Source organism: Antennarius striatus, chromosome 3 (assembly GCF_040054535.1).
Source record: "Antennarius striatus isolate MH-2024 chromosome 3, ASM4005453v1, whole genome shotgun sequence".
NCBI classification, from domain to species: domain Eukaryota; kingdom Metazoa; phylum Chordata; class Actinopteri; order Lophiiformes; family Antennariidae; genus Antennarius; species Antennarius striatus.
In genome coordinates this window covers 3,359,338-3,385,419 of record NC_090778.1, presented here as the reverse complement: position 1 = coordinate 3,385,419, position 26,082 = coordinate 3,359,338, and the positions used below count along the sequence as shown (strand labels likewise).

Here is a 26,082-nt window from a genome sequence, read left to right as displayed (position 1 = left end):
CGCAAACAGGACCACATCATGTTGACCAACGGGTCAGTTGGGGTAGTTGGATTCATGAGTTTCTCAAAGTGTTCCTTCCACCGACCGACAACCTCATCAGTTGAAGTCAACAGTGTCCCATCTTTGCTGTACACAGCTTGGATGGTTCCCCGTTTCCCCCTCCTGAGGTGTCGGACAGTCCTCCAGAACAATTTTGGTGCTGTCCGATAGTCCTTCTCCATGGCCTCTCTGAACTCCTCCCACACCCTCTGTTTTGCCTCCATCACAGCCGAGGCTGCAGTCCTTTTAGCCCGTCGGTACCTTGCAACTGCTTCAGGAGTCACCAGGGACAACATGCCCCTGAAGACCTCTTTCTTCAGTCGGACGGCTTCCCTGACCACCGGGGTCCACCACGGTGTTGGAGGGTTACCGCCCCTTGAGGCACCCAAGACCTTGAGACCACAGCTCTCAGCTGTAGCTTCAGCAATGGAAGTTTTGAACATCGACCATTCAGGTTCAATGCCCCCAGCCTCCACAGGGATGCACGAGAAGCCCCTTCAGAGGTGTGAATTGAAGGCCTCACGGACAGAGTCCTCCTCCAGACGTTCCCAGTTCACCCGCACTACTCGTTTGGGTTTACCAGGTCTATCCAAAGGTTTCCTCCGCCAATGGACCCAACTCAACACCAGGTGGTGATCAGTTGACAGCTCTGCCCCTCTCTTCACCCGAGTGTCCAAAACACACGGTCGAAGATCAGATGATACGATCACAAGATCAATCATTGACCTCCGACCCAGGGTGCTCTGGTACCAGGTACACTTATGAGCATCCTTGTGTTCGAACATGGTGTTAGTTATGAACAATCCGTGACTAGCACAGAAGTCCAACAACATAACACCGCTCGGGTTCAGATCAGGGAGGCCATTCCTCCCAATCACGCCCCTCCAAGTGTCTCCATCATTGCCGACATGTGCATTGAAGTCCCCCCAGCAGAACAATGGAGTCCCCTGCAGGGATCCCTTCAAGGATCCCATTTAGGGACCCCAAGAAGGCCGAATACTCTGAACTGATATTTGGTGCATATGCACAAATAACAGTCAGAGCCCCCCCCCCCCCCCCCACACACACACACACACACAGCCTTAAGGCGTAGGGAAGTGACCCTCTCATCCACCGGGGTAAACTCTAATACAGCGGCGCTCAGCCGGGGGCTTGTGAGTATCCCCACACCCGCCCTGTGCCTCACGCCTGACGCAACTCCGGAGTAAAACAAGGTCCAACCCCTAACCAGGAGTGTGGATCCAGAACCGAGCTTATGCGTGGAGGTAAGCCCCACCAGATCCAACTGGTAACGCTCCACCTCCAACACAAGCTCCAGCTCCTTCCCTGCCAGTGAGGTGACATTCCACGTCCCCAAAGCCAACTTCTGCCGCCCGGGTCTGGTCCTATCTGGTGCCTATCGTCACTGCCACCCATATGGCAGCGCACCCTACCCCATCGGTCTGCCCTGCGGGTACTGGGTCCACAGGGGTGGGAAGAATCCACGTTGCCTTTTCGGGCTGAGCCCGGCCGGGCCCCATGGCAGACCCGGCCACCAGGCGCTCGCTGACGGGCCCTCCGTCCAGGCCTGGCTCCAGACGTGGGCCCCAGGCTTCCGCCCGGCAGGAGGATATAATACAGCAGGTAAATACTGCATAGCAGGTGTGACTGCTTCTCTGCTCACAATACTTCAGTGATTGCAAAAGTTGTTGGATATTGTTGTTGCATATACGCATCAACATGTTTTGAAAATGAACAAAGCTCCAATAGATGCTTGCAATTTTGCAACCTCAAAAATGTTTGTTTGGTTTTTTTTTACTGTTGTACTTTCACCATTGTAAGTTCAGAGATAAAATGCAGGTGTTTACGTGGATAACTGAGAACCTACACAGACATCATGCAGGTGTTAATATTTAAGAATGGAGAGTAGCCCACTCTTATTCATGCTTTGCTGCTTCTAATCATCCAATCATCAGTCTGTCTGTAATCAGATCATATTGAACCGTCATCATACCACTGAGCTTCTCCTTTCAGTTACCTGCTACTAGGTTACTCAAATTCTGAGTCAAAGTAGTTTACCAAACACCTGCACAACTCATGCCACGTCTCATCACTTGATTTGATTACACATCATATGATTCAGATTACATGTTAAACTTTGACTTGTTAATTTTTATTTCGTTTTCCCTTCAACCCAATAATCACAAACATCATTACACCAATTGTGAGTTAAACACTCGCAGCATGATCAATAATCATTAACTTTCATCATTCACACTGGACACCTGTAGAACAATCACCAACATGTGAATTAATAATCTATCAATCAACCATTTATCAATTGTCAAAACACCTTGATTACATGTGTTACCAAATGCCTTTGTGCCTTTAATATATCTTTAAACATTTTATAGATAAGCAAACAACTCCTGATACATTCCTGAATAATTCACTTTGAATATGTTGAGATGAAAATGATTTAATCACATTCAGCTGAGTGTCTCACTAAATGCACAAAATCATTATCATATAGTTACAGTAATGCATGTATACTACATTTTGAAAAATGTAATATACAGGCTTTATATTACATTTTTGACGTTACAGTTTAACAGTTTATCGAAAAATACCTTAATGACATTAAACTGCATCCAACCTAGAGAGGGATGGGCGCAGCCAGGTTCAATTACCCAAGACACACCATATGATGACGACCGCGGGTTGTCTGGTTTCCAAACAACCCTTTATGGTGAGCAAAACAAGCCTGATAAATAGAGAATAACAAAATAAGGGTATGGGACTTTTTTTTATCTGACTACAACTTCAACCTGTGTGACTTCATAAAAGCATAATTACAAAAAAAACAAGAACCAAGGCAGTCAGAGACTGCAACATCCTGCGACACCCCTGAATTCAAAATTTTACCCTGACCTACTTGCATAGGTCAAAGATCACAGCTAGTGTCTGACCTACTTTCATAGATCAAAGCACTAGCTTTGATCTATGGTCTTACTCACACTGACTTTCTCCCTCATCTTTCTATCTTGTCCAGTTCCTGAGGGTACAAAAGTTAAAATTTGACCTTGACCTAGTTTTCTCAAGGTCAAGGTCATCATCTCATTTTCATCCCCTTGGCCGCCCAAGTAATGTGCTTTTTGTTTCATATTTCTGTCTGCAACAGTTCCAAAAATATTTGGTGGACTAACAGACGAACGAACTCACAAATGCTGACAATTACATTACATCACCGTTTTGAAGAGGGATGTAATTACAGTCATTTCTAACCGTCAAAATATGAGGAACAGTCTGTTAACAGAACAATCCTAACTATGCCAAGATATGGATCATTTGCCATATATTCCTCTGGAAGTCCAGGTTGCTGTCTTTCCTTCAAGGCAGCATCTACTATTCTAATGTATTCACTGATGTTGGCATGCATTTCAGGACTATAAGGGTTGTATTCAAGGTTTCCTTTCTTTGATCGTTTAAACTCTCCATCTTTCTCGCCTTCGACACACAGCAGGCGGTCCTCAGAAACCTTCAACCCCAGGAACTGGACTATTTTCCTCAGTTGGGGGAGCAGATTCCTCTGAAGGTCCTCATAGTAGATCACCTTGATGTTTTTTGCATAATTAAGCCAATTCAATATGTGGGAATGCCACAAATAAGCATCATTCTTCAAATGCGCAGACCATCCTGCAGGACAAAAGACAGGACAGAACAGAGTAGTACCTAGAGATGTGAGTCTAATTTGGTGACTGAGCTCGTAAGTCACACAACTCATGACTGAAACATATTTTCCCCATTTAAAATAAGTAAAATTGTTGTAATCCATTGCAGCTTTGTAAAAGACACATATCCCTCAAAATTTTGAAAAAACAACAGCATATTTTGATCAACCAAAAGTCATGCATAAATTGCCTGTTCAAAATTATAAGTTATGTAATTGATGATAAAGTATGAAAAGAAATGCAAAAGTCATTCAGTTAAACAATCATCCAGTTAACTCAGGGTAACTTTTTAAAACTCTGTATGAAGTTATTGAAGCTCCACATTACATTACAGAGTGGGTCTTTATTGTCTGACAAAATCTCTGAGAATAACACAGCATGAATATCCTGCCATTGACCCTGTTTTTCACTGTTAAAACTATTTTATTGCTCATTGTTACTGCCAAATAATCCATGATGTGAAACCAAAACCATTCTAATACATATATGACGTTTAACTATATAAGGATTTAATGATATCCTTGAGATGGAGACAAAAACAAATCCAAAGTAGAACCAATACAGTCAGACTGCAACATCCCCGTGACAACCCTGAATTCAAAATTTTGCCCTGCCCTACTTTCATAGGTCAAAGATCACAGCTAGAGCTCTGACCTACTTTGAACCTTTTTGGACTACTTTCACAGTCCTGGTAACAACAAAAAACAGTCCTACCTCTGAGGGAACACATGCACACACACACACACGCGCGCACACACACTTTAGTCTCAACAGAATCATCAGTGGCTGACGCCATCTATGTCTGGACTCCTTGGGGATTCATGGTATCACTGCCTTTGGCAGATGCTATTCAGTTACAATGTCCCTGAGGAGTATAAATACCAAATACATTGACTTTTGTAACTACCCCAATTTATTCTTGTAAGTCACCAGTTGATTAACTTTTTGTACAATATGAGGACACATGCACATCACAGACAGAAGGGGAACATGCAAAGTCCACACTGGAAGGTTCAGAGTCATTTGAAAATTGATTTGAAATTCTGGCTTTGAGGCAACATTGCCATCCACCACATCACCTTACCTCTATTATCAATCTATTATGAAACCTCTAGATCTGTTTATTCACATTCCCAGCTTCCTCCACATATTGTGAACCACTGGATAGATTATAAATGCAATATGTTCCATCTGCTCTTTTTCTTTCTGTCTTGACTCTTTTGTCCCTCCTCCTCTGTGTTGTCTCTGTCATTCTCTCGCTCTTTCTGTTTTTGTTTCTTCCTCTATGTCATTGTCTCTCTATCCCTAACTCTCTTTCTCACTTTCTACATTCAATCAGTCAAGGCACCTGGCCTCCCACTCTGAAACTTGCATTCTGTTCAGGGTTTCCAACTGTTACACGAGAGGGGTTTTTTTGCATCTAGTGCCAAAGTGCTTGCTCACGTGGGCCAAATTGGGTTCTATACTTCGGTATTTCCCTGCTCTAACTGGGAAGTGCCTGGAGATAATGTTTTTAAGATTTGGCACTTAACAAATAGAAATTAATTGAAAATTTGAATTAAATTGATTTGAGCTTTAACATTAGTCAGATTACATAGACATAGACATGTGTTATCTGATTGCGTTCTACAAACCCTGGTCTTGAGATTTTCAATTTGTTCCTGTCAAAGCAAAATCCCACCTCTATAATTATTACCATATCAGAAGTTGTTATACCTGAGACTGAAATCTTACTTTGGTGCATCAAAAGTTCTTGAGTTGGAAAAAGAAATAAATACTAAAAAAAAGATTCTGACAGCTCCTCACCTGTCCTTTTCCAGTCATCCTTGGAAGCAAATCCAGTGTGGCCACCATGTAGTCTGTTAAATTCTGATATGATGGCTTTGTAAGGATTTCGGATCAATAGGATGGTGGAATCAAATTCATCAATACTCTCCTTCTCTTTGCTGTGTGTCTTAATGCAGATTGTTGTCCCCTTCCTCCAGTCTTCCCCCTCTCCTTTAAATCCTATGACAGAATGATCTCACATAATTAATCACAAATACATGCATGAATCAAGTTCAGGAATGAGTACATCAGAGGGACAGCACATGTTAGAGGTTTTGGAGATAAAGTCAGAGAGGCCAGACTGAGATGGTTTGGACATGTCCAGAGGAGAGATAGTGAATATATTGGTAGAAGGATGCTGAGTTTTGAACTGCCAGGCAGGAGGCCTAGAGGAAGACCAAAGAGGATGTTTATGGATGTAATGAGGGAAGACATGAAGGTAGTTGGTGTGAGAGAAGAGGATTCAAAGGACAGGGCTAGATGGAGGAAATTGATTCGCTGTGGCGACCCCTGAAGGGAAAAGCCGAAAGGAAAAGAAGAAGAAGACATGCATGAATCAAGTCAAACGAATGTTGATACTTACCCTGACTGTAAAGAGTTTTGTCAAAGTATGCACTGCCAGTGTAGAAGCCAGTTGTGAGCTCTATGAGATGCCGTACCCAGGTGTTGCCAGATCCAGGAAAACTGGTGAGGGCCACAAGTTTGTTTTCCTGAGGAGGCAGGAAACCTCGTTCCAGGCAGCGGTTATCTGACAAAAAATACAGATTTTACTATGAATTCATTGATATTATCCATTGTAATAAACACCATAGCGGCACGGTGGATGGGTAGCACTGTCGCAGCACAGCAAGGCGGTTCCGAGTTCGCGTTCTGCTCTGTGCGGGATGTTCTCTCTATGTCCGCGTGGGTTCTCTTCGGGTTCTCTGGCTTCCTCCCACCTCCAAAAACATACTCTTCAGGTTAATCAGCCGGTCCCAAATTGCCTGTAGGTGTGAGTGTGTGCCTGGGTGATTGTCTTTGTATATATGTGGCTCTGCTGTGTTCACTATGTCAAGCCCAGAGTGTCCCCTGCTTCCCGCCCCAGTCAGCTGGAATAGGCTCCAGCACCCCGCGACCCCCGACGGTGAAGGAAGTATGTTGCTGACATCTCTGCTGCCAGAAGAAGGATGACAGACCAAAACCTATTCTGGAATAATTATACAATACTATATTATGCTATATACTATGCTATAGTGTATTATAGTACCATATTGGCCTGAATATAAGACAGCATTTCTTGCATTGAAATAAGACTGAAAAAGTAGGGGTCGTCTTACATTCGGGGTCTAGACATTATACCCATTCACAACGCTAGATGGCGCCAGATATCTTTAAAGCGAATGCTGAACTTATCTCCCCAGGCCAAAGCGAACCCCTGTCACGAAGAAGAAAAATAAAAATAGCGGTAGCACGAAGAAGAAAAATAAAAGAAAGAAAAGAGAAGAAAATAAAAGAAGAGATAACAGAAACTGGAGAAAAGTAGCGACAATCTGGAGAAAAGTGAGTCGAAGATCGCCCAGGTTAACAGGCAGCTGAGGAGAAGTTATGATGCAGACTTCGAGATGATGGTGATAAATGAGGCAGAGTCTTCAAACAGTTGCAAATCGGCTGTCAAATATGGTGTCACAGAGTGTAATGTACCGAGGTGGAGAGCTCAAAAAGATCACCTAAAAAATGCTCACAGTCAGAGAAAAGCTTTCCGTGTACTGTAATTATTTTCTGTATAAAAATTAAATTTGGTGTTCAAAAAGTCTTTTTTCAAACTTGAGTCTTGAAAAAGACGGGGTTGTCTTATAATCAGGGTCGTTTTATATTCGGGCCAATACGGTAATTGTACTATAATACACTATCACAATGGACTCCATCATAAACACAAGAACAGTCAGTGATACAGTCACATTATGAGGTGTTGTTTTTCATTTGGATCACTTTCAGATGTGTTCACATGTTTAGTCAGTGAAAGTTTTTTTTGTTTTTGTTTATTTTAACAATCAGTGTAAAACTCCTGTTTCATGTACTAGGTTCTAATTTTTCTGATCTGAGCTGCCAACAACATTTTGTCAGTAAATGTAGTAAATGTAAACGTGTAGTCAATAAGTAAATAAGCCCTCAAGCCAAAGGCATTGTTTAAAACACACACACACACACACACACACACACACACACACACACACACACACACACACACACACACACACACACACACACACACAAACAACACAAGAGGCCTGTAGGCATGCAGTGGGTGGAAGAGTGATGGGCAGCTCATTCTTGATGCGCAAGTATATACTTCTGACAAAAGAGAGAGGAAAAAGATGAATTTTATTTGATGTTGTTGCTGCTATAATACCTTTCACCACAGTTGTTCTGGCAACGGAGGACAGTCATGTTTTCATCAACAAAGGAATATCCTCGCAGTGCTTTATTCTGAGTGTTGTCAGGATAGCAGCCTATATACTTTGCTGAAAAAGACAACACAATTTTACACACACGAAGCCTGATGAGCTGAGATGGACAAAGAAACACGTACAAGAACAAGATGAGTGAGATGAGTATTGGACTTGCACGTACAAAGCAGTGCTGCTCTGCAGGGGTTGCAACAGAAAAAGGAAGTACAGTAGTCACATATAGCAGCACGCAGTTTTTTCGTATGTTGAATGTTTGTATGTTGAGGATTTCCTACGTTTGGGTAACTCACTTCTCAGGAGGATCTTGCCCTTATTGTTGTCACTTTTTGCCATGACCTCAATGTTCCTGTAGGTGGTGTTATCTGTCCTCCTGGGCACCCCCTCTCCATGGCTGACACCAGGAAAACCAAAGTGCAGGAAGATGATGGTTCCAGTAGTGAGGAAGAGGACGATGAGGAAGAAGAGGTGCACACGTTTCCCACAGGCAGCCATGATGGTTCCCCTTGGAAAATTAGAAATAATATGACCAAGAGATGACACAACATTTTCCAGAACATTCAAGGGGATAACTCTCTGATTGTCCCAGGACAAATCTACAGAATATTTGTCACCTGAAATCTGCAACTTGAATTTTCATGACAAAGAATACTGCTATTCTCTCTCAACTCAGTTATACGAATATTAGTCGGTTTTCCTTGAATAGACTTAAGTGGGGATTGTTGAAGGTTTTAGAAAATGTTTAGTTGGTGACGAGGAGGAGGAGGAGGAGGAGGGGTCGGATATGGAGGAGGAGGTGAAGTAACAAAGACAAATGGGAAACATTGTATAAAACTTGAGAATTGGACATTTCAACAACAGCTCATTAAGCTTAACCCCAAAAGCAAAATACAGGCTAATGCATCATAACATATAGATTGGAAATTGTTATTTATTAACTGACATCAACATACTTTCTTTTCAATCAAAGTCCAGATTTTAATAGGAAGTAAAACAATAGCATCAAACAAGAAGTGTGTTATTTATAAGAGTTTTAATATTAACATCACACTATTTTTTCTGACTGCTTGAGCGACTTTTTTGTAAAACATGAGGCTTCATTCAGTGATTTAAGTCAAAATTGAAATCACATGGAGGGTACTCGAACAAACTTTGTAACACTAACTGCAAGTATGAAGAAAGTGTAAATGAAAGCAGTGCCATCTCTAAAAGGAATACAGAACTACACATTAGCTGACAGACCTTCCAATGCAGGATCCACACTCGAGCTCCTGAGTCAACAACCCGTCACCCTGCTCTCGTGTTCTTAAAAGGAATCCGAGTCCTTCAGCAGAGCTGTTGTGAGGATAATGTGTCACCTCCTGCAATGAGGGAGAAATAAAAATGGCATTTTCTATTAATTTATAAAGCACTGCAATAAATCCTGGGTAATCCTGGAATGTATGTACCAAAGGCATCAATCTTAACAGTACTGTAAATGTGTATGTCAGCACTCCTGACAGGACCTCAGTTCATTCGGTTATTCCACTCACACTGGCAACTTCAAAAAACAACGAGTAGCTGAGAGGCTGAGGCTGGGGCTTTCCTTTTTCTGACGGCGCTTACTAAACAATACATTTAACTTTCTATTAATTAAATAGAATAAAGAACTCATGAAACTGTGTTCAAACTCATAATCAAAGTGATCAACAAAAAATGCGACCCCACTCACCGTCTCTCCTGCTCTATGGCCACACAGGTGAGGGGGTGCGCCTATTAACCTATATTAACACCCCCCTCCACAACACATACTCTAAACAACATCACAACAACAGTAAACACAATATTAAAACCATCATTCTCCTACAAAATACCTCTAAATCTGTTCATGGCTCCAACACTAGTCTTTTTCTTTCTTGTAATTGATATATGTTGTCATTTCAGAATCCTTCTCATCCTTCCTCCATAAAATCTGCTAATTTCAATTACCTGTGTTGCTCAGCCTGCTCCTGCTCATCATCTAATCAACCTGTTTAGTACTTATACTCTGTTTAGCTGTCAGTCAGATTTGACGTTAATCCCTACTTTAAAGGCTTCCTGTTCTTCCAGTTTAATAAGTCTTATTCAATGAATCATCTCCTTGACAGAATAGTACCTTACTGAACATCAACTTTGGAAATGATCACATTCTATGTTGGTCATTTGAAACTTTTCATGTCCAGTACAATATCTAATGATAGAAAATCTTGCGTAACAGCTGGAAAAATTTATTATGAATGTCTTTTATGAAAGACGTCATATCTTGGGTTGTTTCCAGAATTAAATATGCTTAAAAGTAGTAAACTAATGCAAACCTGTATCGTAACATGAACCGACAAAACATGAACCATATTGATCTCTGTTTATTGTTGATGTTAAAGTTCCATGGTAAAACCTTAAAATGTCATTTGTTATTTTTTTAAGTGGAGAACTCATGAGTAATATGCTGATAAGCATAATGATATGCTTATAATAATATGCTGATAAGCATAATAATATGCTTATCAGCATATTACTGCGGCTCAGCTTGCTCTGGAGGGTCCTGTTGGGGTTCTCTGCCTGTAAAAGCACTTCGAAGTATCTGTTGATGTGATTAAGTACTTTAAAAATAAAAGCAGATTGATTTATGGATAAAATTCAAAGTCCAAGAATTACTGATTTAGTGTGAGGTTTATAACTGTAAACATAACAATAGTATAAACGTGACTATGGTTATTAAATACATTGTCTGATGCAACCTGAACACATCATCAGTCATGTATCCTGGGTTCATGGGGTGTTTCGGGTCTTGCAACAATATACACCTGAACACAGGTCACGGCTTGTGTTCAGGTGGCACTCACTTGCCCCCATGGTTCTCCATTCTGGATCCAGAGCCATCTAAAGGCTCTCTCAGCTGCCTCAGACTCAGGTTATTCAGGTTATCTGCACACTTAAGGTCCGCAGCGACTTGATGGTCGGGTCATTTATGGCCTGAGATCGTCCCCAAAACCAACATTTTTGAGGTTGCAAGACTGCAAGTCCCTACTGGTGCTTTCGCCCATTAATGGCATGTTCATTTTCAAAGAATGCCAATGTGTGCAAACGCACCATCATATAGGCAAGTCTGGCCAATATCCAACAACCTTTGCTGTCACTGAAGTATTGTGAGCAGAGCAGCAGTCACACCTCCTTTATTCACCTGCTTTATTACAGATTCCACACAAGCCCAGGTTTCATACCTAGTGAGCAGTGACATGCATTAAGGGAAGCAAGTGAGGCACGGCTTCTGTTTAACTTATGTGCTAATGTGGGTTTGAGCACTTGCTGTGTGAAACATTTTTTCATCTGGACAAACTGGTTCACACATGTTACGCTCGGTCTAGGAGTGCCTGAGCATAACATGAACAGACCCCATCGTCAGCAAGTCCCAAGGAGCCACCAGACGAATGGTTGTGGTATATAATGAAAACCAAGTTTTTAGTTACAAGGACTAAATATCAAATAATATGTTGAGCTCACTTCAGGGTGGACTAATGTCAAAATAACAAACAAAACAATCCTATCTGCAAAAGAATAATAACTGACCTAACAGAAAAACAAATGACAGGATCTAACCTTCCTAAATAAATTACACAGGAGAAAAGCACGACCAAATAAACGGCAGTCCAACCCTACTTCTCAACCGAGACTAAGCAGTTCATTTGAAACAAAATGTGGCTGGTTGGAAGCTGGAGAGGATGAGGATCCGCTGCCTGCTGACCCTGCCGCCCGCGAATGACTGACAACTTGAATCTTATATACCTGATGAGGCCTTGGCATAGCCAATCAGGAGAGGGAACAGGTCTGTTTCGCCCAATCACCGTCGAGCGATGGCACAGGCTACTCTGCATACATAAGGAGCAGAAAGAAAAACAGGGAGCAAAAAGACAATCCCAACCCACAAACGACGCTAGTCATCACAACACAAGTGCTCATGAGGTTTGAGTACTTCCTATATGGGTTCCAGAAAGACAACCTGCAGACAAAAGCTGAGTTCCATCCTGTTTGTCCCACAGTGGACATCTGGCCCACAGAACCCACTGACCTAAAGGCATTAAATGCATCTTTAATGTGATGGTTGAGACGGATCCATGTCACAGAATACATAGTGAGTGTGTGATGTGTGACAGTTGTGTTACTGTCCTCTGTGTTCATATGAAGGTGTTTAGAACCGCTTACATCAACATTTGCTAGTTTGGCATCTCTGAACGTAAAGTGTGTGTGTGTGTGTGTGTCTGTGTGCAGGTGCTCAGGAAGAGAGGGGCTCCAGGGGAGGAAGGTGAAGTACCAGAGAAGCAGAGGAGAGTTAAAGGTCTTGAAGAACTCACAGTGCTGCTCAGAGTTACGGGGGGGCAAAACCGGGGGATGCGGGGTTCAAGGCAATCAACCCTTTACAAATTAACACGTCACTACAGAGTCAGATAGGCAAGGGTTTTGAGGCCAAGATTCTATTTAATAGAGTGTTGAAGATCAATTGTGTGAATAGGAAGCAGTATGAGGACGCTATCAGCATGGGGAAAGTGGTGGCCAAAGTAGAGAAGATGAACTTAACTCCTAAAGGGAATCAAGGAGTTAAGGGAGTGGTCTATGGAATGTTTGCTGGTATGTCGGAAAAAGAAATACTGGACAACATTAGAGGGGGACAGGTAACAGATGTACGGAGGCTTAAGAGTAGGGAGGGAGCTAGGGGGGGACACTCCACTTCTGCTAACATTTCAATCAATCTAATTTTATTTATTTAGCACTTAATCATGGCAACATATATTTCAAAGTGCTTTAACAGACAGAGAAACCCAACTGAACCCTCCAGAGCAAGCATAAGCAAAAGTGGCGGGGAAAAACTCCCTCGATGAGGAAGAAACTCTGGGCAGGACCCAGACTCTTTTGGGCGGTCATCCACCTTGACCGGTTGGGTGGAAAAGAAATCAAAGGAAGACAAGAACAGGGAAAGAGAAAGAGAGACATATAGAGGGTGGCAGATAGGCCAGATAGAGTCAGTGTCAATGTGGTTAAGGTTATGTTTCCCATTGCTAAAGTCAAGGCACAATTACAGCTGTGTGGATGACTGTATGGCGGCATGGAGGAAGAAGGAAGCAGGGCCCCAGCTGATGGATAGATGAGGGGTGTTAGTGGTGGGCTTGGAGGAGAAGGTCCACAGCACATGGATAGATGGGGCTGACACTGGTGGGCTTGGAGGTGCAGGTTCACAGAGGAAGGTCCATAGCGGATGGGTGGATGAGGGGTGAACCTGAGAAAAACCTGTGAGGACATAGAGCACAGAGACTCCAGGGAAGAAGTTGAGTTAGTATGGTGTGATTGGAGACTTGGAGAGTGAAATCGGAGAGGAGGAGGAGTAACAGAGATGGTTGGAGAGAAGGAGGAGGAGAGAGGAACTCAGTGAGTCTGGATGTTGAATCTCCAGCAGTGTAGGATTATAAGAGAGAGAGAGAGAAAAAAGTAGTGTCCTAAGTTGCCTTAATTGTAAAATTTGTGATTTTTTGTTTTAAGTCTAGTCTTAAATAGTGAGAGGGTGTCTGCCTCCCGAACTGAGGTAGGGAGGTGGTTCCACAATAGAGGGGCTTGATAGCAAAAGGCTCTAGCCCCCATCCTACTTTTGTAAATTCTAGGAACCACCAGTAGGCCAGTATGTTGAGAACGTAATGCTCTAGATGGATTATATGGAACTAAAAGTTCCTTCAGATAGGTCAGTGCCTGGCCATGAAGGGCTTTGTAAGTGAGGAGGAGTATTTTAAAATCTATCCTAGCTTTCACAGGAAGCCAGTGCAAAGAAGCCAACGCAGGAGAAATATGGTCTCTGGCACTGGACCTGGTCAGAACATGGGCAGCAGCATTCTGAATTAGTTGAAGAGTCTTCAGCAACTTTTTGGGGCAGCCTTAAAGAGTGCGTTACAATAATCTAATCTGGAAATGATGAAAGCGTGGATTCATTTCTCTGCATCACTGCCTGATTTTAGCAATGTTTGGGAGATGGAAAAAGGCCGTTCTAGAAACCTGTTTAATGTGTGTGTTAAACGAGAGCTCCTGATCAAAGATGACACCTAGGTTCCTCAGTGGTTTTGGCCTCAAAAGTGATGCCATCCAAGGCTATTACATCACTTGGCACTACATCCCTAACAGTTTTTGGGCCGAACACAATGACCTCAGTGTTAGCCGAATTTAGATGCAAAAAGTTATTGGTCATCCAATCTTTAATCTCTTTGATACACGCCTGTAATTTGCACAGCTGATTGACTTCATCAGGTTTAATCGAGGGATATAATTGTGTATCATCGGCATAACAATGGAAGTTGATGGAGTGTTTCCTTATCAAATTACCCAGAGGAAGCATGTATAAGATAAACAGTATTGGACTAAAAACCGAGCCTTGAGGAACTTCATAGCTAACTGTAGTTGACTGGGAGGAGTCGTTATGAACGTTAACAAACTGGGAACGGTCAGTTAAATAGGACTTAAACCACATCAGTGCTGATCCCTTAATACCAATTGTTTTGTCCAGTCGTGGCAGAAGAATATTGTGGTCAATTGTGTCAAACGCCACAATAAGGTCCAAGAGAACCAGTATAGAAACAAGTCTTCTGTCTGAGGCAGTTAGAAGGTCATTGCTAACGTTGACAAGTGCTGTTTCCGTACTATGATGTTCCCTAAATCCTGACTGGAAATTCTCAAATAAACTGTTGTATTTAAGGTAATCACAAAACTGATTAGCGACTATTTTCTCCAAGATCTTAGATATAAACGGGAGATTTGAGATGGGTCGATAATTATTTAGAACAGTAGGGTCCAGATTACGTTTTTTGAGAAGTGGCTTAATTACAGCTACTTTAAAGGACCGTGGTACATATCCAGTTGATAATGACAGGTTAATTATATTAAGGAAGTGGTTGCTAAGTAAAGGTAGGGCATCTTTGATGAGTTTAGTTAGTATTGGATCTAACAGACAGGATGATGCTTTAGCTGAGGAGATTATTTTAATCAGCTGACTGATCTGTATTGGAGAAAAGACATCTATAGAACCAAAGGGTTCAGGAGTCAGCTGTTTGTTTTCCGGAACTAAGGGACCTAAAGAAGGACCAGAGTTTGAGGACAGGATGCCATTAATCTTTTCTCTGATGAGCCGGATCTTATTATTGAAGAAATTCATAAAATCATTGCTGTGGAGACTTGATGGAATACTAGGCTCAAATGCACTGTGGTTCTTTGTCAGTCTGGATAAAGTACTGAACAAGAATCTGTGATTGTTTGTATTTTCCTCGATTAATGATGAATAATAGGCTACTCTAGCGGAACGAAGTGCCTTCCTGTATTTATGTAAACCATCTTGCCACGCAGAGCGGTGTTCTCCTACTTTAGTAGAACGCCATTTCCTCTCAAGTTTTCGGGATTCTTGCTTTAATTGGTGGGTATGAGAATTAAACCAGGGAGCTCGCATCCCCAGCTTTATAGTGTTGTTTTTTAGTGGAGCAATTAAATCTAAGGATTTTCACAGAGAGTCTGAAGTAACATCAACAAACTCATCAATTTGAGATGGACTAACATTAACTGAGTTCGGAAAATGACCCACTGTGTAGTTCAGTAGTGGGATTAGATTAAGCATACTTGGGATTTCTTCCCTGAATTTAGAAATAGTATGATCTGACAAATTTCTAGTACAAACTTATTTTGCAGGAAGGGAATTACACAATAGCCGAATGTTGAAACTTATCAGGCAGTGGTCAGAAAGGATAGGATTATGTGGAAAGATGACTAACTCTTCAATTTCAATCCCATAAATCAGGACTAAGTCCAGAGTATGCTTGAACTGGTGGGTAGATTCCTGTACACACTGACTAAAGCCTATGGAGTCTAGTAATGACATAAATGCCCTACTGAGATTAACATTACTGTCGTCCACGTGATTATTGAAATCACCAACAATAATGACCTTATCAGTTTTAAGAATTAAACTAGTTAAGAAATGGGCAAAAAAGTGCTTCACCGAACATGCCACCTACGGACATGTTGGTTATGAGTAAGGAGTCATTTTTGTCATTTGTGGTTGATGTATTGGTTGGAGCTAAGCGCATCTTTCTGTCAAAGACCGCAAATAGATCAGAAATTACGGGAAAGTGGTGGGGGCAGCTGAAAGGTTCCTTGGGGCAAAGCAGGTTCCAGAAAAGTTACATCAGCACATGTCGGAGGTACAGAATAGAGCACAGAGGATGAGGGAAAACAGTGAGGATGAGGATTCAAACATAGCAGATGATGTGGAGGATTGTTAGCATCATAATGTTTTGTATCCTCCAATGGAATGCACGGAGCCTAATTAAAAATGGTCAGGAGTTAAAAAAGTTTGTTGACAAGCTTGAGAATGAGCCAGAGCTGATTTGTATTCAGGAGACATGGTTAAAGCCCAGCTTGGATTTTGTAATCCCAGGATTTGAGTGCCTGAGGTTGGATCGGGCAGAATTGGTAGGTAGAGAGATAGAGGGGATTGATAAATCTCATGGGGGCTGTGTGACCTTTGTTAAAAATGGGCTGCAGTACAGGAGAGTGAATTTAAGTGCTAGTCTTGAGTGTATAGCTGTGGAGGTGTGGGGCAGCAACAGGTACAGTAATAATAGTTGTAAAAATAAAGATAGAGTTCCTGTGATTAACTTCTATAACCCCTGTAATTGTTTGTTATTGTCAGATTTTGATGAGATAATGGAGAAAGTACGGTGCCCTGTTGTATGGACAGATTTTAATGCACACAATCCTTTATGGGGTAGTAAGAAAAGGGACAGCAATGGGGTAGTAGTTGAAGACTTTCTGGATAAGCATGGGTTGGTAGCGATAAATGATGGTAGTCCAACAAGATATGATATTGCTAGAAACACCTCTAGTAACATAGATTTAGCAATAGTGTCCCCCAATTTAGCTAGAATAGGGTAGTGGGAGGTAATGGATAGTTGTACGCGGGGTAGTGATCATTTCCCAATTTTGTGTAGGTTTGGGAGAGAGTTGAGGAAGGAAGAGGGAGAGAGGGTACCCAGATATAACTTTTCCCAGGCCAAGTGGGATGAGTTTCGGGAAAGAACAAATAGCTTAGTAGGAGAGGTTGGCAGTGAGGGCTCTGTGGACAGGTGGAATAGCTCCATTAGTTCCATGATTCATGAAGCAGCTTGTGGCACCATTCCTGAGAAGCGAGAGCTTAAGGCCCAGAAGCGTGCACCGTGGTGGAACAAAAAGTGTGATGAAGCTGTAAGGAACAGGAATAGAGCGTATAGAATATTAAGGAAATATACAATGTTGGTTAATGTTATTGAATTTAAGCGATTGAGGGCCTTGGCAAGGAAAGTCATAAAAGAGCAAAAGAGGAATAGCTGGAGGAAATTTTGTGACACAATAAGTCCAGAGATGCCAGCAGGGCAGTTATGGTCAGCTGTGCACAAAATGTCAGAGGCTTATAGGAGAAGATCTATCCCAGAAAGGTAAGGTTGAGGCAGTGTCAAATAAGGAAAAGGCATTATGTTTGTAGATACTTTTCAGGAGGTGCATAAATCAGAGAATTTGGGGGTTGAGGGGTCTAGGAGGAGGGCAGAGGTGATGTCAGCTAATCGGTGGAAACTGGAGAGGAGCATGGAAAATGAGAGTCCAATTAATTTATTTTTCTCTATTAAGGAACTGAGGGATGCCATTACGGCTGGGGCAAATACCACTCCAGGGCGAGACAGACTGTCATACGAGCTCTTTAAACATCTAGACGACTTTGTGTTGGATGAGATCCTTGCTTTAATGAACACAGTATGGGCAGAGGGATGTCTACCGAAGGAATGGAAGCATGCAGTGGTGGTCCCGATTTTAAAGCCAGGCAAAGAGGTGTCGGATCCAAGTTCTTACCGGCCCATAGCGCTTACATCAGTCCTCTGCAAAATAATGGAGAGGATGGTTACAAATAGGTTAGAGTATTTCTTGGAATCAAGAGGGCTTTTTGTTAATTTCCAGAATGGCTTTAGGAGGGATCGCTCTACAATGGAGTCAGTTGCTTTGTTAGATCAAGAGGTAACACTTTATAATGAGTACACAATATTAAGCATTACTTAAGCATTAATAAATATTGAATTTATCATCTATAACGCATGAATACTCATTAGTATGTAGTTTATAAACGCAGCTATAAATGTTTTACTCATCATTTAGAAGCACAGTAGTTATGGATTAGTAAACACTGAATTCATCATTTATAAAACACGATTCTGACGTAAATACTCATTAGCATGTGGTTTATTAATCACAGTTATAAATGTTTTACTCTTCATTAATAAGCTCATCTATATAAATGATGAATTCAGCATTTCTAAATTAAGTATTACATCACTTACCCACCAGTTAGTTAGGATTTCTCAGTTGTTTGTTGGATCATTTAGAAAGCCTTTACATCACTTACCCACCAGTTAAGATTTCTCAGCTGTTTGTAGGATCATTTAGAAAGCCTATGTAAATAATGAACAATATATTCAGATGTTCATGTCTGCATGCTCTTACATGCCCACTATTCAGACATGTACTAATGTGTGTCTAGTGTGTTAGTAGATGCTTTATAAAATCTCACAAATTCCATTTCCAATGGATGGCTTATAAAGTTATTAATTAAGGAATTTGTGAATTCAGGCTGTTACAAAGTACTTACTACTCGTTAATTAAGCATTTTGTGTGAGCTCATCTAAAGTGGAGATTATCTATGCCTTATAAAGTATTTACAAATGAGATTTTAAGGCTGGCAATGCCTCAAAACTCGCAGAAGTTCCAGACCAAGGAGAGACAAAACACTGGGACATAGAACTTATTGCATTGATATTTATTGGAACTTCCCAACATTGTAACTGTACAATGGAAAAATAGGATAAGCTTAACTAACCATAACTCGAATTGTCATGTAGATGACATGGATATTCCCAGAGCCTGTGCCTTGCTAATGGGGCTAATATATGCACACAACCTCAGTTACCGTAAAAAACCCTTTGGAAGTCTTTCAAAAGATTTTCCTCGAGCTGGATGATCTCTAAGCAAGACCTAAGGTAACGACACTTAAAAATAAGCTGCTGTGCTAAAAAAAATCCAAAAGTTAGAGGTGGTCAAGATATTAAAATTGAAAATTGTGTTTTTATGATAAATATTGTTCTGTAATGTTAATTCTTACGACGCTAGCATCTGCACTAGGAGCTGGCAAATGTGCGAATGTGCACACATCTGGTTCAGTACAGTAGTCGCAACCGCACATAAATGACATTCAAGGCAAAACACCGGAAGTATTGTGAGATTTCTCAATACCGTAAGGCCTTGAAAGTTTTCTCAAACTAAACAATCAGCACTGACAGAGAGCTGAAAATCTGTGCTCTCTGTTTTTTAGCAAACTTTTGAGGAATTACAGTACTCAAGTTACTCAAAAGCTTCCTTAAAAATCAGAGGGCACAGATTTTCAGCTCTCTGTCAGTGTTGGAATTGTTTAGTTTGAGAAAACTTTTGAGGACTTACGGTATTGAGAAGCTGTGTGACAATCTTGCGGTATACTTGCAGTGTTTTGTCTTGACTGTCATTTATGCACGATTGTGACTGTACTGAACCATACGTATGCACATATACCCACATTTGCCAGCTCCTAGCCCGTATATGCTAGCACTTTAGTTAATTGGTTTGGAGACATTTGTCATCCTCAAATTCAGACGACATGTATTTTTGTAGTTCTTAAAGTTTTCTGTATAGGTGTACAGCTGATTTTGCACCTAGTTCAATTGAATGTACAAAAATTTTCACATCTAAATGAGATGTTGGTTGTTTGAATAAACAGGTAAAAAAATGTTATTTAGTCATAGAATGAAAGGATAGTAAGTTAGATTAACGTCAGTCTGTCGCTGAAAGTGCTCCTCTGCTGGGAGACGGTGGCGTGCGGGGGGGGGGGTGTTGTTCATGATGGCCCTGAATTTAGACATGGTCCTGATCCCCAGAACTGTCTCCACAGAGTCCAGGCTCAGCCGGACCACTGAGCCCGCTCTGCGGATGAGTCTGTTGAGACGATCCATATCTCTATTCCTGGCTCCGCCACCCCAACACACAATGGCGTATGACAGCACAGTGGAGATTACGGACTGATAGAACATGAGAAGGAGCTTAGGGCAGATGTTGAAGGAGGCCAGCCTCCTCAGGAAATACATCCTGCTCTGCCCCTTCTTGTACACCCAGTCCGAGTTGAGTGACCAGTCCAGTCTGCTGTCTAGCTGCAGTCCCAGGTACTTATAGTTTCCTACCGCCTCCACCTCACTGCCCTCAATGATCACTGGTTGTGGAGAGGGAGGTGCCCGCCGGAAATCCAGCACCATCTCCTTCATCTTAGAGACGTTGAGCTGGAGCTGGTTCTGTTGGCACCACTCCACGAAGTCAGCCACCAATGCCCTGTATTCCCCCTCATCACCCTCCCGGATACATGCCACAATCGCAGTATCATCAGAGTACTTCTGTATGTGGCATGTATCCGAGATGTGCTTGAAGTCCAATGTGTAGAGGGTGGAGAGAATGGGGGAGAGCACGGTCCCCTGTGGCGCCCCCGTGCTGCTGGTCACCATAGAAGAAAAACAGTCCCCCATTCGGACGTACAGGGGTCTGTCCATTAGGTAGTCCATGATCCAACTCACTAGGTAGGGGTCCACAGCCATGGAGGTCAGTTTGTCCTGTAGGAGCCGGGGCTGGATGGTGTTGAAGGCGCTCGAAAAGTCAAAGAAGAGCACCCTGATTGCACAGCCCCCGGTATCCAGGTAGGAGAGCACACGGTGGAGGAGGTACAAGACAGCGTCGTGAACCCCAACCTTGGCCTCATAGGCGAACTAGAGAGGGTCCATTGCACCCTGCACCTGTGGACGCATGAGCTCCAGGACCAGTCGCTCTAGGGTCTTCACTACGTGGGAGGTAAGAGCGACCGGTCGGTGGTCGTTAAGCTCAGTAGGGCGTCTTTTCTTGGGTACCGGGACGATGCAGGAGGTCTTTCACAGTGACGGGACCCTCCCCAGCCGCAGACTGAGGTTGAACAGTCGCTGCAGGGGGTCTCCTAGTTCCGAAGCACAGGCTTGGAGGAGTCTTGTGGAGATCTTATCCGGTCCAGCTGCCTGTAGGGACAGAGCCTCCGCAGCGTTGTCGTCACCAGGTCTGCAGTGATGACGGTCTCGGTCGTGGTGGGAGCAGGAAGTTGTGGCGAGGTTGGAAGTCCAGTGGTTGAGGTGGGGCCGTTGAGTTTCGCAGTGCTTGGAGTGGGCTCGGGAGAAGTGGCAGGGGCAGGGGTGGAAGGGGAAGTGGCAGGAGTGGAAGGAGAGGAAGCACAGAAGGAGGGAGCATCAGTGGATCAGTCTGCAGGGTCGGGAGAGGCCTGGGACAGGGAGCTGGGAGTGGTGGGGGAGCTGAACCGATTGAAAAAGCTGTTTAGTTCATTCGCTCGTTCACTGTTTCCCTCCACAGTGCTGCGCCCTTTCCCGTGTCCGGTGATGGTTCTCATCCCATTCCAGACCTCCTGCACCTGCTTGTGCCCCAGTTGCTTCTCCAGCTTCCTCCCATACGCGTCCTTGGCCTTCCTCAGGCAGAGTGTCACTTCCTGCTGGGCCTTCTTCATCTCCTCCTCGTTCTTGCTCCTGAACGCCCGCTTCTTCCTGTTCAGGACAGCCTTGACTTCCTTGGTTACCCAGGGTTTGTTGTTTGGGTAACACCTGACTGTCCTGACAGGGGCCACGGTGTCCACACAGAAGTTCATGTATTCTGTAAAACACTGAGCTGCCCCCTCAATGTCCTCCCCATGTGAGCCCGCGATGACATCCCAGTTGGTGGTCTGGAAGCAGTCCCTCAGTGTTTCCTCTGCTTCCGGGGACCACCTCCTGACCTGCCGTGTTGTTGCTGTCAGCCGTTTCACCAGCAGGATTTAGGTGGGCTGTAGGTACACTAGGTTGTGGTCTGGTTTACCTAGTCGAGGGAGGGGGGTGGCGGTGTATGCCTCCTTAGCATTAGTGTAAAACAGATAGATGGTTCTGTTCTTCCGTGTGGGACAGTCTACACACTGGACCATTGTGGGGAGAGATGAGTCCAAGGTGACGTGATTAAAGTCACCGGTGATAATGACGAGCGCCTCCGGGTGCTGGGTCCGAAGAGCGGAGGTGGTGCCACAGATGGTCTCTCGTGCCGTCTCAGGGTCCGCCCGTGGAGGGATGTAGACAGCGAGGACAATAACGTGTGAAAATTCACGTGCCAGGTAGTAGCGTCTGATGCTAACAGCTGTTAACTCCAGATCACGGTTACACAGTATTGATTTCATCGTCACATGTCCCGGATAGCACCATCTATCGTTGGTATAAATGATTAACCCACCTCCTTTCTTCTTACCGGCGATGTTCGTGTCCCGGTCCGCTCGTACGGAGGAGAAGCCGGTTAGTCCGACGTTAGCGTCTGGCACGTCGCCAGTTAGCCACGTCTCTGAGAACACAAACAGACTGGTCTCCCGGTAGCGCTGTTCAGTCCTGCAAAGCGCCGTCAGTTCAGTCAACTTGTTCGGTAGCGAGTTCACGTTCCCCATGATGACGGAGGGGACGGAGGGCTTGACTCGCCTCTGGTTAGTGGCTCTAGCCGTTAGTCTAGTCCTTTCAACGCGACCCGCTCGGCATCCGCAATATCTCCGTTGGAGCTCAGCGGGGATGAGATCGCGTGTTGCTGGGTCTCCTTTGACCCTCATAGACATCAACTCCTCCCTGGAGTACACTAGCATATTACTATACATTATCTAAATTTATGTTCAAATAATATACACAGAAACATAGAAAAAAAACGCAAAGTCAAGCATAAGAAACTCGCTCAGAGCAGAGGAAACTGCAGCCTGCTCGCGCATGCACAGAGAAACTATGTTCTGATTTTGGATAAGGAGGACAGACCTATGTGCGTTGTCGCTATGACGCCGAACAAACAATCAACTAACAAGTGCGAGCACACACGCAATACACAAACGCAAAACAAAGCACATTTCCCTACATAGCCTAGCATAAGGTGACTTTATTCATGCAGACAGATAATAGGAACGAAAATGTGAGCCCAACTTACGTGTGTTGTAGCTAGAGTTTTTTTGTCCGTACAAACAAAGCAAGAGATCATAGAAAAGCATGAAATAGGGATGCGTTTGGTTGATCTTACCAAAGAATATGGCCGTAATGCATCTACAATCACCACGTTATTAAAACAAAAGGAAGTTTAAGGAGTGTAAGGCATCGCGTGGGTGGTTGGAGAAGTTCAAAAGGAGGACTGGAATTCACTCTGTTGTTCATGGTGAGGCAAGAGGGCATGAATGAGGACAAACAAGGACAACAAACAATGAGGACAGCAGTTAAAAGGTAACTGACCATCATTTTTATTCTTTATTCTGTTTTTTACGTTAATGTAGCCGCAAGAGGACACAAGCCAGTGTCTTATTGTGCCGGTCCCAAGCCCGGATAAATACAGAGGGTTGCGTCAGGAAGGGCATCCGGCGTAAAACTTTTGCCAAATCAAATATGCGAATCAAACCTATGACTTCCATACCGGATCGGTCGAGGCCCGGGTTAACAACGACCGCCATCGGCGCTGTTGACCTACAGGGCGCCGGTGGAAATTGGATTACTGTTGGTCGAAGAAGGAGAGGAGGAAAGTGCGTTCGCACGAAGAAAGAGAAGAGGAACACCAAGAGTATAGGACTAAGAGTAGGGACGTTGAATGCTGGAACTATGACAGGAAAAGGTAGAGAGTTGGTTGACATGATGCAGAGGAGGAAGATAGACATACTGTGTGTCCAGGAGACCAGGTGGAAAGGTAGCAAGGCTAGAAGTTTAGGAGCAGGGTTCAAGTTGTTCTATCATGGTGTAGATGGGAAGAGAAATGGAGTAGGAGTTATCTTGAAGGAGGAGTTTGTTAGGAATGTCCTGGAGGTAAAAAGAGTGTCAGATAGAGTGATGAGTCTGAAGCTAGAAATAGAAGGTGTGATATTCAATGTTGTTAGCGGGTATGCTCCACAGGTAGGATGTGAGCTGGAGGAGAAGGAGAAATTCTGGTCGGACCTTGATGAAGTGATGCAGAGCATGCCCAGAAGTGAGAGAGTTGTCATTGGAGCAGACTTCAATGGACATGTTGGTGCAGGAAACAGAGGTGATGAGGAGGTGATGGGCAGGTTTGGTATCCAGGAGAGGAACGCAGAAGGACAGATGGTAGTTGACTTGGCAAAAAGGATGGAAATGGCTGTAGTGAATACTTTCTTCCAGAAGAGGCAGGAACATAGAGTGACCTATAAGAGTGGAGGTAGGAGCACACAGGTAGACTACATCTTGTGTAGACGGTGTAACCTGAAAGAGATCAGTGACTGCAAAGTAGTGGTAGGTGAGAGTGTAGCCAAACAGCATAGGATGGTGGTGTGTAGGATGACTCTGGTGGTGAGGAAGATGAAGAGGACAAAGGCAGAGCAGAAGACGAAATGGTGGAAGCTGAAAAAGGAAGAGTGTTGCATGACATTTAGGAAGGAGTTAAGACAGGCTCTGGGTGGTCAGGAGGTGCTTCCAGATGACTGGACAACTACAGCTAATGTGATCAGGGAGACAGGTAGGAGAGTACTTGGTGTGTCATCTGGAAGGAAAGTAGATAAGGAGACTTGGTGGTGGAATGAGGAGGTACAGGAGTGTATACAGAGAAAGAGGTTAGCCAAGAGGAAGTGGGACACTGAGAGGACTGAGGAGAGTAGACAGGAGTACAGGGAGATGCAGCGTAAGGTGAAGGTAGAGGTAGCAAAGGCCAAACAAGAAGCTTATGATGACTTGTATGCTAGGTTGGACAGTAAGGAGGGAGAGACTGATCTATACAGGTTGGCAAGACAGAGAGACAGAGATGGGAAGGACGTGCAGCAGGTTAGGGTGATTAAGGATAGGGATGGAAGTCTATTGACAGGTGCCAGTAGTGTGATGGGAAGATGGAAAGAGTACTTTGAAGAGTTGATGAATGTGGAAAATGAGAGAGAACAAAGACTAGAAGAGGTGACTGTTGTGGACCAGGATGTAGCAAAGATTAGTCAGGATGAAGTGAGGAGGGCATTGAAGAGGATGAAGAGTGGAAAGGCAGTCGGTCCAGATGATATACCTGTAGAGGTATGGAAGTGTCTAGGAGAGGTGGCGGTAGAGTTTCTGACTGGGTTGTTCAACAGGGTCTTAGATAGTGAGAAGATGCCTGAGGAATGGAGGAGAAGTGTGCTGGTGCCCATTTTTAAGAACAAGGGAGATGTGCAGAGTTGTGGCAACTACAGAGGAATAAAGCTGATGAGCCATACAATGAAGTTATGGGAGAGAGTAGTGGAAGCTAGACTAAGGGCAGAAGTGAACATTTGTGAGCAGCAGTATGGTTTCATGCCAAAAAAGAGTACTACAGATGCAGTATTTGCTTTGAGGATGTTGATAGAGAAGTACAGAGAAGGCCAGAGGGAGCTGCATTGTGTTTTTGTAGATCTGGAGAAAGCTTATGACAGGGTGCCCAGAGAGGAACTGTGGTATTGTATGAGGAAGTCTGGAGTGGCAGAGAAGTATGTTAGAGCGGTGCAGGACATGTATGAGGACTGTAAGACAGTGGTGAGGTGTGCTGTAGGTGTGACAGAGGAGTTCAAGGTGGAGGTGGGACTGCATCAGGGATCAGCTCTGAGCCCCTTCTTGTTTGCCATGGTGATGGACAGGCTGACAGACGAGGTTAGACAGGAATCTCCATGGACTATGATGTTTGCAGATGACATTGTGATCTGTAGTGAGAGCAGGGAACAGGTGGAGGAGAAGCTAGAGAGGTGGAGGTTTGTCCTGGAAAGGAGAGGAATGAAGGTTAGCCGCAGTAAGACAGAGTACATGTGTGTGAATGAGAGGGACCCAAGTGGAATAGTGAGGTTAGAGGGAGAAGAGATCAAGAAGGTGGAGGATTTTAAGTACTTAGGCTCAACAGTCCAGAGCAATGGAGAATGTGGAAAAGAG

The 26,082-nt window shown here is 43.6% G+C and overlaps 2 protein-coding genes across 2 annotated transcripts in view; both read right to left on the bottom strand.

The window, feature by feature from the left end:
* The window catches only part of LOC137592137 (sialate:O-sulfotransferase 2-like), a 35,132-nt gene extending 34,797 nt beyond the window's left edge, over window positions 1-335 (bottom strand). The window contains exon 1 of the mRNA XM_068310062.1: window positions 86-335. Coding sequence (XP_068166163.1) covers window positions 86-335 — 250 coding nt within the window. The remainder of the gene's footprint in view (window positions 1-85) is intronic.
* Window positions 336-2,814: 2,479 nt separating this feature from the next.
* On the bottom strand, window positions 2,815-8,356 carry LOC137592136 (sialate:O-sulfotransferase 2-like). The gene is made up of 4 exons (XM_068310061.1): window positions 8,314-8,356; window positions 6,160-6,324; window positions 5,556-5,756; window positions 2,815-3,714 (listed from the first exon to the last, which is right to left on the bottom strand). The coding sequence occupies exons 1-4, from the start codon at window positions 8,354-8,356 to the stop codon at window positions 3,299-3,301; spliced, it is 825 nt and encodes a 274-aa protein (XP_068166162.1). The 3' UTR covers window positions 2,815-3,298.
* Window positions 8,357-26,082: the final 17,726 nt, after the last annotated feature.